Below are 11,212 nucleotides of genomic sequence, written 5' to 3'. Positions count from 1 at the left end.
CAATTATTGTCTTAAAACAAGTACGTAGTAATTCAGTTTATCGGGTGTAATAACATATTTAAACTCAAAACAAGACAAAAATACTTGGTGTTTTACTTTCTGTTTTTTCTGCGCTGGTCAAAGGACCGTTTGCCACCTTTGGTTCTGATTCCATATTTGTTCCTGTTTATCCATGACTCTTGATATGATTTGTAACGTGTGTTTACCATCTGCTTCAGCGTGCCAGAAACAGATCTCACTTTAACTGGCTCACTCTCAGCACTGGGATGGAAGCAAAGTTCCCCATTATTTGTCATCATCTCAGAGCTGAAGAACAGGATGTTCAAATGCTTTTTATGACACAGGTAATGAGCTCTTTACCATGTTCAACATCGATACTTCAAGCTGCACTTTGCCCACTACTGTTTGTCTCTTCTGGGAGAAGATTGTGTTAAAAAGAAAAATGACATCACTCTGTTTTTGCTGCACAGACAAGTATTGTAACTCATCACACAGTTGTTACAGTGAAAGAAATAAGTATTTGACTCCCTAGTGTTTTGGTTCACACAGACAGTTAGACTCTCCTAATTAATCCGAATTGAACACACCTGTTTGAACTAATCACCTGTAGAAAATACATCTGTCCATAGAATCAGTCAAACTCTCCAACATAGAACGACTAAAAGAGCTTTCTGTGGATTTAAGGGAGAAGATTGTAAACCCGTACAGGACTGAAATGGATTACAAAACCATGATCAAAACGCTGGTGGTTAGAGTGACAACTGTTAGATTGTGCCAAAAAACAAGAACATGACCATCAATCCACCAATAGCAGGGGTGTTAAACTTAATCGCACAAGGTGCCAAAATCCAAAACACACCTTAGGTCGCAAAGGGTAAACATTTGTTGAACACACTAAAACTACATTTTTAAAACTTTAGAACCATAACTTTTTAACATAATTATGAACTAGATATATAGCATTACCTGTGATAATACAAGTGTGAATGCTGTAAGCTGAATTTGGCTGCTGAAGATGCTAGTTATGATAGCTGGAGAGAAATTAATAGCTAAAAATGCTAAAGTTGATAGCTGAAATAACTGAAGCTAAAATATTAGCTAAATGCCAACACAGCAAAAAAAACCAACACAAAACAAAAAAAAAAAAGCCAAAACAGCTAGCATGTTACTGAAAAAATATCTAAACTTCAAAATAGCCTAAAAACTGAAAAAAGACTAAATTAGCCAAATCAGCTAGCTTGTAAATATTAGCCTAACAATAAAACAGTCTAAAAAACTTTTTAAAAAGTCTAAATTAGCCATAACAGCTAGCAGCTAACGTCTGTACTGCTAAAAATTGTTTGGCCACAAGGTAGTCTCTCCAGCAAGAGGGTTCTAATACTTTTTTCTCTGTATTTAACTCTGCAAATAAAAGTATACATATTCTTTAAAGTTGATTTCTTGATTTTCTGCCTTTCACTGTTCAAATAACAATGACAGACTGTCAATTTTTGTTAAAGTGGACAAACCTACAACTTTAGCAAGGGGTCCAATATTCATTTCTTTCACTGCATACTCTAAATTTGGTCAAAGTTGTCCAAAACTAATTAAACATATATTGTATGCTGTTATTTTTTTTATGTAGGGATGTCTCGAATAAAGAAAGCTATAAAGGTCTCTCCTGACCTGCATGTTTCCCCTCAGGTCAGTGGCTTCTCTCAGCAGAGGGGAGGCCATCTTGAAGACATCGTCCACAGCTCGAAGTCCTAGGACCCTCAGAGCGGTGTAGTCCCTCCCCCTTCGAGCCTTTCGTACAGACAGACCCCTCTTGTGAGGCTTCCCCCCTCCTCTCCGATTGGTGAGAGCCACATGAACGAACAGGTGAGAGTGTAGGAGCTCTTCTCCCGTGAGCGACTGGAGGGGTACGTGTCGGTAGCCCGGTTGGAGGCACTCCAGCGGTATGGTATACTGACCTGAAGAGAAAGGCTCTCAATTGATTAATTAAAGGTCAACTGTGCGATCATCAACTAATAAAGGTGTGATTATTAAATCAGCTTTGACTCACTGACCAATGAACTCGTCTCCGATGAAGTCATCATCCAGCACCACAAAGCGAACCATGGCGAGCTCAGGCAGGTTGATCTGGAACTCAAAGCTCTCATCGAAGATGGGATTGTCTCCATTCTGGGTGACGGTCCTGGTGCGGCGTTCTGCGCAGTCAGCGGGGATGCCGTGAATCTCCACGTACACATATGGGTCCACCACATCCCCTTTAGCCCCAGAACCTTTCGGTTTGGGCAAGTTCTGGCCACTGATTACCTGGAAACAGAAGTCTGTCACTTTTGGTGACTTTTATTACACGGCAGTCATTAAAGTCCGCTGGTTTCGATTGAGTCAACTTATTTGTTGCGGACCGAGTCGTGAAGATTGCATTTGGTCTGTATTCAGACTAGCACCTACCAGAAATTTCTGTTCTGGACCAAACCTTGTAAACAAAACCACGTGACTAAAGATCTAGGAGTTACGGCAGGGGTCCCCAAAATATGGCCCACAGGCCGGATTGGGACCTCCTCTACATTTCGCCCGGCTCCCCAAACTGTTTTGGCTACATTAGACATTTTTCCAGTTTTTTTTGTTTTTGTTTTTTTGTGGCTAATTTGGCAATTAGCTAATATTTCCGCTTTATGCTAGCTGTTTTGGCTAAGATATAATTTTTTTTCAGTTCTTTAGCCTAATTTGGAGCTTAACTAATATTTTAGCTTTATGCTAGCTGTTTTGGCTAATTTAGACATTTTTCCAGTTTTTTTTAGCTAATTTGCATTTAGCCAATATTTCAGCTACATGCTAGCTGTTTTGGCTAATTTAGGCTTCTTTTCAGTTTTTTAAGCTATTTTGAAGTTTTTTAATTTTTTAGCTACATGCTAGCTGTTTTGGCTAATTTAGAATTTTTTTTTTTTCGATAGCTTGGCTAATATTTCAGCTAGCTATCAGCTCCAGTATTTTCAGCTGTCAACTTCTGTATTTTCAACTATTAGCTTCAGTGTTTTTAGCTATCAATCTCGATCCCCTCAATTTGATTCAATTCAATGTTGAGTTTACACATTTAGACACATTTGTTTAGAAATTCAGTAATAATTTTATATGTTTTGGGGATATTCATGATAATCTGATACAGTTCACATACTGTAAAATGTATAAGCGAAATAATGAGATTATTAATAGCATACATTGTTACATTGTTCTGCCTCTCCCGGAGAGAGTTTCAGTTTGGCCACTAGGTGGAGCTGATGCTATGGTCGAATACTTTTTATCCAGAAGAAGAATGAATGAGCAAAAAAATGATGTTTTAGACCCTAAATGGATATTTTAAAAAATATTTCCTTAAAAGAGTTTGGAAAATTCATGCCTGTGAATTTATAAAGATGTTCATTTAGTCAGCAATGTATGTTTAGGTCGACCTAGCGTTAGCATTAGCCGTCCTATGGGAAATTCAATTAAACGTTAGCATCAAGCTAGCGGGCTTTAGCTTTGTGCGTTAGATCGATCTCTATTTTTAATGGATCAATTATTGATCTATAAAGCTTAAATCAACCCAGCCCTACTAAAAATGGCAAAATCATAATAAAAAGACCAGTAGGAATACTTTGACGATAGATTAAATTAGGAGTTTAAAGTTTTGAGAAGACATTCACTTATGTTTCTTCATACCTTCACATGCAGCAGCTGGGGCGACACGCCGGGCACCGTATCTCTGGTGTCAGCGCTAAAGTAAGACACCTCCTGTCGCATTATGGCCGGACGTAGAACAAAACCGCAGTTCCCGTTCTGCCGGAACCAGGCCGTGTTTAGGTCCATCATCAGTCCCGCCGTCTGAAAGTTCATGGACACGATCTGGCAACCACACTTCCACAGGTCCTGGGGGTTCATGTTGCTGGAGTCGATTCGGGCGGGACTCGGATACACCCGGGAGAGGAAACGCTTGTTGTGGTTGACAAAATCACCAGGGCTGTCGCCGGCGAGACGCACAGCTAAAGATTCGTGAAAGGAACACAGTTCCCATGGCTTTTGGCTCTTGGAGGATGTTGGAAAGTCTATGAAGCTGATGGATTGACACAGAGTTACCAGGTCAGAAAGTTCCCGCAGTAGTTGGAAGCGTTGTGGAGGAAGATGGGGAGGATGCGGCTGAGTGCCGGCTAGAACAGATCTCTGCACCACATCAGTCTCAGTTCCTCCAGGAGCTGCACTGCTGCTGTTCACAACCTTCATCCTTTGACACATTTCAGCTCCTTCGTCCTCTTCACTTACATCCCCATCCTCTCCATCAAAATCTGGCTTCAGCTTTCTACCCTTTATTAGGATTCGATGCCGTAGAGCTTGTGGTGACGGTAAGTATAAAATGCCCTCCGCTGGGGGGTCGGTGTAAAGCCATCGGCCCAACGTTCGTGTGAGGTGTTGCAACAACACGTGCTGCTGTCGCAGCGAACAGTGGTTTTCAATACACAGAATCAAGGGATATTCAGAAGCCACGAATGCGAACCTTCCAATCGCTTCTAGCACGCAGCGCAGGGCCAGCGGTGGGGACAGGGTGTGGCCCGTACACACCACCGGCTCCTCATCGGGACCGTCCCAGACGTCGATCTCTACACACCGGCAGCCCATCTTCAGAGCGCGGATATAGCCAGAGATGTCAGACGGGCCTCGGAACTGGTCCTCAATGAGGTAGGTGTTATGAGAGGAGTTGATGTAGTAGTGAGACAAAGGCTGGGACATGTCCTGGCAAACGGCGTCATGCTCTGGGTCAAAGAGGCGGCACTCTGCTGACGTGAGGTAGCTGGTGAAACCATCCAGGGACAGGTGGCCCTGCTGCCGCCCCTCCTCCGACGGCTCATGAGCCTGGATGAGTTTGAGGCTGCTCTCCTCACTCACCTAGGTGAAAAAAACAAGAGCAGACTAAAAGATGAAGGAGAAATTAGCCCAAATAATATGCCCAAATAAGGAAGCTCAGTCTGCTGTGCTTTGAAAAAAAATCTCTGGACTTCCATTCAGCACAGACGACCAGCTCCATGCAGTATGGATGTAACGATTCAGTCAAGCCACGATTCCATTCAGTTTAAAAGTCACGATTTTGATTTTTTTTCCTCAACACAATGAATTAAAGGTATTTTAAGGCCAAGTATGTTCTCTTTTGCCCCTCACATCAAACCGTCTGTTTTCATAATAACAGAAAGGATTCAGCATAAATAAACTATATAATATTGAAATGATCAGAAAACCTTTCATACTTAGTTTATCTTGAGCTCCATGCTGATGGACCGCTACACACCCACTCAGCGCAACTAACTTGGAAACAGTTTATTTTTTTATTCAAGTTTCAAATTTTCAATATTTCTTCGATATGTATTTTTAGAGTTTAAATCTGCTTTCAAATTTTCAATCTTGTTTTTCATTCACTTTAAGCTGATCGTGATTTGACCCCATACATTTGCGTTAATAGTTGAGATCGCAACATTGCAAAATCCTGGAGGGTCTGACTTATGTGAAACTTTTAAATCCGAAGAGCTGTGGGAATTTCCCAAGAGCGGGATGCAAATAAACAGCACACAGTCAGTCTGCTACGCGCACACACGCGCACACACACACACACAGGCGAGCCTGCCTGAAGAAATGTGATCTGCTCTGCATTTTTCTGAATTTAGGCACAGGCCGAGACAAACTGATTTTTTAATTTTCTGCTCCGATAAACATGTTGAGGAGTTTGAATCGTTTTTTTTTTTTTTACCGATTCACGAAGAATCGTTACATCCTTACCATGCACCACACGGTTATATCGAGATCGATAAGATGACTCACTTGAGCCATGCCCTGCTCGGCCTCGATGAACTTCATCAGGTCTTTGGCGTCCAGAAACTCCTTGTTGCTAGAGAATTGCACCAGCAGAAAGTAGATCTCCGGACGAGTGCAGAAGTCATGGAACACCTCGACGAACTCCTGCTTGCCGACCCTTTCACCGAGCTTCTTCTTGCTATCGGCGTGATCTTTCAATTCACACCCGTCATCTGTCGCACACGACTTCTCCCTGACTCTTTGAATCTCTTTAAACCTGAGCTCCACTTTTGCACTGCTCACCCCAGGGTTGACACTTTGTATGAGCTTAATGGCAAACTGCAAGGGGATTCCTTCCTTCACGTCTCCCTCTGCTTCCAAGCTGGCAGAGGAGAACAGCTGCTCCAGCCAGCGCAGGCCTGCCACCCGGCTGCTGGCCAGCATGTCAAAGGCATGTTTTCCGTACTGCATTAAATACCTAAAGGAAGACAAGGAATACAAAAACTGAAGTAAGGAATTTTTTTTTTCTAAATCAGACTTTAAAATATTTTTATTGTATGCTTCCTTTGAAATAAACTCAAAACAATTGTCAGAGAACATTAGTCAATTGTTTTGGGACAGCTTTAATAAAGAATTAAATTCAGTACAAAAAATAAGAAAGCTAGTACTGGGCAATAAAACAATAACTTTAAAACATGGCAGATAAATACAACAAAACTTTCTTGTACTAAAACGTTTTTTGAATATAATGACAGAATTTGATCAACTATAAGCATATCAAGCGAATTCCTGCCACTCTGCAGAAACTATGTTGTAGAAAACAACACCAGTTTTTTTGATTTAGCTAAAAACAGCATAATTAATTTTTTAAAAGAAAACACTGGGAATACTTTTAAGAAAGATTAAATAATAATCAGAGTGGGTCTTAAACTTAGATTTTACTTTCGGGTCAGAGATTTTAGGACTTTAAGAATAAATCAAAGATGAGGAAGATGTCCCTGACATATTTGGTATCGACAGCTTAGTCTAACTTGACTGACTCGTGCCATTAAATGGATTTTTGAAAGATCCTTGCTAAATAACAAGGATTAAAGTGAGCACTTTGTGAAAAATATTATGATTTGCACTAGTGCTGGGCGATATGACGATACATATTGTGTGGATGATAGAAAAGTGTCAATTGTGCAATTTATCTTCTATCGTTTCTATAATTTTTATATTTTTATTTTTATTGTTGCGAAAATGTGTTTTTCTACTAAAAAACTTCAAACTTTAGTGCACTTGTTATTTTAAAAAAATCAGGGAAAAGTAAGCAATGACATTTTTTTTCCATAGAATAACTGAAAATACACTTTATTATCGTGATATTGTGATATATATCGTTATTGTGATATAAAATAATTTATATCACAATAGACAATTTTTTCTATATTGCCCAGCACTAATTTGCACCTATAATAATGTAATATATATATATATATATATTTTCTTTTTGTGTTCTTTTACCTGAGGCCAGTCACCCAAATGTTAGCCACTTCAGCAGAGTTGGCAACCAAGTCCAAGCTTTCGTACATCTCTCCGTAGATAATGGAGAATGCACAGTCCTCGGAAATCTGCTCATAAACTCCACTGGTGCGGAAGGTTTCCGTGTTACGACCTGTTCGTACCTTGAATAAATGACCAGAAGAGATGCAAAGTACACAGATGTCACTTAGGATAAATTACTACAATGAAGGTTGTAAATTCTTTTTTTGAACTAAAGACTCACTAGAGCGTTTTTTTTATTTTTTGCCTTTTATTCATCAATGTAATTCTCTTCTTAAAACTATTTTAAGGTAAAAATAAATGTGACCTTGTCACGTCTGACTGCAGTCTTTCCCCAGAGGAATTACATGCACACTGTCACTATCAACCGTTTGTCCTGGGCGTGGTCAGCTGAACAGACCTGTCATGTCTATTGGAACGGCCACTCCCCCCTCCCTCAGTTTCCAACTGTCCTTGGAGGAGGGCATTCCATATGAGTAACGTGAATAGGCATTTCTTCCTCATTTCCTGGTAGGGTTGTCATGATTAGTCGATTAGCTATGACTATATTGACGATTGAAATAGTCACTGACTATTTTAATGCTTGATTGGTCTTTTTTTGTTTTTAAAACTTAAAACTACAGTACACGCTTTCTAATGCAGTGTCTGCCATTTTCTTTGACACACATGCTTAGTCATGCTAATCCTGGTTAATAGTGATGTCACAGGAAGTTATAGGAAGATTCGAGTATTATAACAACACATCAACGGAGCTTGAAAGTAGGAAACACAAAATAAAATAAAAGAAAAAGTGTCCAATGCAACAATGGGTTACAATGTTTGTTTTATACCCATTTCACACATTGTTTGATTAGTCGGCTAATGAAGAAAAAAAAATTAGCGATTAGTCAGCTAAGCGAGAGAAAAATAAAATCTGCGATTAGTTGGATATTAAAATAATTGTTTTTTGCCGCTCTATTTCCTGGTTTTGATTGCCTCTGTAGTTCAAGATATTTTAGGTTCTGGTCAGAATTTCGGAGGAAATCCTCCAAGGATTAAAATTTCCCCATAAATCAAACTGAAGTGGGTTTTTTTCCCTGAAACTCACCTCACGTATGGATGCGAGAGTGATACGGGCTTTGTCCGATTCTTTCTTTGATGGCTCCCAGAACAGAGCCTGTAGGCCGGCATCCATAAGGTAGTATCGCTGGTAGATGCGCGAGTTGGGCCGGACTTTCTTCAGCTCGCTCCCCTCAACCTCAAAAACAAGAACCGGATAAGTCAAAGCCGCATGGCTCCAAAACCTGGGTGCTCTTTAAACTGCCTAAAACCCATGACCCTTGTGCTATCTTATGGGGTCCAGATGACCCCACCCTTATATTGATGTGTGATCCATCCCCTGATAATTATGGATAAAGGTGGACAGGACTTCATGTCTCCCATGGACACCAGAGAAAATCAAAAAATCATTGAAAAAATAAAAGTTCCATACGCTGTCTAGTGGGGTCCAGATGACCCCACTCCCAGCGTTCCTAGGATAGCATAAGGGTTATGGGGACATAGTATAGTAACTGACCCACCATGGCGTGAATACAGTCAGCGGCACTGCTGATCTTCTTCTCCGTTAAGGTGCTGCTGAAGGAAACCGTCTTCTTCCTGTCTCGACCAGACCGGGAGCCGTCCTGGAACAAAAGGAGCACAGGTTGGAACACATGAAAGAGATGATGAAAGCAATTTAATAGGATGAAAAATATGCAAGAGAGATCACAGACGCAAAACACAGTATTCTTTGCTTAGCCAGGACATTTTTCCCAGCTCAGAATAGATCTCCAGGGATTAAAAGCCATGAGCTTTTATCACAATAGATTATATGGTCTACAATGTTTAGCCTCCCTTCCCAATCTGTTATTGTTTTTTTTTTCCTGATAGCAAGCTAAAAGCCTTTGCTTGCCCTTGCCCTTCAACTCTACACCATTAATCATACCTGACTAGACAGAGGCAGCTGGCTGCGGCATTCTAATTGTGCCCCTCACTGGCGACACTGGCAGGCTCAAATCAGTTTATTTGAGCGCACCATCGCAGCTCATCCATTTGATTTATTTACCAATTGGCTGTCACCCCCACAAAGTGCCCTAAGATACCAGATAAGAGCAAATATTATGTGGGCAAAGTTATTTGATTATGAGTGTATTAGTCCTGATAACAATCAAGTCGGAGACCTGACTGAAGCTGGTTTTTAGGCAGAACGAGCTGAGTAACATGATTAGACATGATCCCAATCCCAAACAAAGTAATTGAAAAAGCAAATCGCATTCCCGAAAGTCTTTAGAGGCAAAAACTCTGATTAGACAAATTACTGTTTGCCCTAACATGGGACAAAACGTGCCTACAAACAGTCAATCAACCATAAAAAAATATTGATTTGAAAGGACCACCTCTGTCTCCAGTTCATAATGTCTGTGGTCATAGGGGCACCTCAGTCAGGGGCTACTATCAAAAGATCATAATACAACTGCAAGCCATCCCATCCCGTTCAATTAGATTTTAATGACCACAATAGGAATGTGAGGTCTGTGGACTTTCTACAATTGGGTCCTCCACCACTACCTCTTGACAAAATGTCCTGACCACCTTGGACCCAAAATTTTTGCTGAAGTGGCAGCCTTTTCTTCCACTGCAGACCGCACCATTCCACGCCAAGTCACACCAGATGGATTTTCATGCAGTCATGTCAAGCCACATCCACCAAATCCCAATCCTGAGGGCTACTGTCGGGGCTATCCCGGCAACCTTCCTGTGGAGGGTTGCTGCTCATTCCCCTTGGCTGCATTTCATGTCCCAGAGGAGGGTCGCCGAGACTGCTCCACTTCACGCCTGTGTCTGAGGAGGGGCTCTGATACCCTTTACATCCGTCTGGCTGCAGAAACCCTGAATGTTTTCTGGACTTGTTTTTGTTTTGTTCTCCGTGCCCCCTCCTGCCAAGTGATTTTGTTTTGGGGCATCTGGGATCTGGCCTTTTAGGGAGGGGTACTGTGAGGACTGCAGACTTTGATTTGTTTTTTTTTGGTCATGTTTCAGTTGAAAATTTTTTTACATTTCTGACACCAAGCCCTGGACTCTTATGTTTGGGTCCTCCAAAACCAGTTATTGACAGAATGTCCTGACCACCTTGGACCCAGCAGGAGAATTTTTGCTGCAAAGGCAGGGTTTTCTTCCAATACAGTCCACGCCATTCCATGCCACGCCAGATGGGGTTTCCTGCAGTCATATCAAGTCATGTCAAGCCACGTCCACCAAATCCCTTCCCATGGGGGACTGTTGGGGCCATCCTTTAAGCTTCTTCCTCCGTCATGCTCCCTTTTCCTGAGGATGGTCAGTGCTCTTACACCTCGGCTGCATTTGATGTTCCAGAGGAAGGACTGCTCCACTTCATGTTTCCTGTTCCTGGGGAGAGTTGCCGGGACTGCTCCTCCTCACGCCTGTTTCTGATACGCCTCGAATCCGTCCACCCTGAATGTTTTCTGTACTTGTTTTTGTTTCGTTTCTCCATGTCCCCTCCTGCCAAGTGTTTTAGTTTTGGGGCATCTGGGATCTGTCCTCTTAGGGAGGGGTACTTTGAGGACTGCGGACTTTAATTAGATTTTTGTCATGTTTCAGTTAATTAAATATTTTAAGTTTCTGCCACTAATCCTGGTCTCATGGGTTAGGGTCCTCCGCCATCAGTTTTTGACAAGGAAGCTCGGTTAGGAAAAAATCCTACATTTGCTGCTGTATGGCTCCAAAGTGTACTAAACACATTTTTACCAGTCAAGCCTTCCAATACACCATCAACAAAGTCAACAGTACATCTATTGGTGTCAACTGGAGAGGGGTGAGCACTGATCAG

The 11,212-nt window shown here is 41.5% G+C and overlaps 1 protein-coding gene across 1 annotated transcript in view; it reads right to left on the bottom strand.

Moving 5' to 3' along the window:
• LOC112136342 (inactive phospholipase C-like protein 2) overlaps nt 1-11,212 on the bottom strand; it is a 44,097-nt gene that overhangs the window by 11,666 nt on the left and 21,219 nt on the right. Inside the window, exons 2-8 of the mRNA XM_024257977.2 lie at nt 8,907-9,008; nt 8,435-8,584; nt 7,309-7,469; nt 5,830-6,280; nt 3,688-4,905; nt 2,049-2,298; nt 1,666-1,952 (exon numbers count right to left, since the gene is read on the bottom strand). Of these exons, the coding sequence (XP_024113745.1) occupies nt 1,666-1,952; nt 2,049-2,298; nt 3,688-4,905; nt 5,830-6,280; nt 7,309-7,469; nt 8,435-8,584; nt 8,907-9,008 (2,619 nt within the window). The remainder of the gene's footprint in view (nt 1-1,665; nt 1,953-2,048; nt 2,299-3,687; nt 4,906-5,829; nt 6,281-7,308; nt 7,470-8,434; nt 8,585-8,906; nt 9,009-11,212) is intronic.

Source organism: Oryzias melastigma, linkage group LG11 (assembly GCF_002922805.2).
Source record: "Oryzias melastigma strain HK-1 linkage group LG11, ASM292280v2, whole genome shotgun sequence".
Classification (NCBI taxonomy): Eukaryota; Metazoa; Chordata; class Actinopteri; order Beloniformes; family Adrianichthyidae; genus Oryzias; species Oryzias melastigma.
Note: the sequence above shows the minus strand (reverse complement) of the source record. Positions and strands in the feature narration are given on the sequence as shown.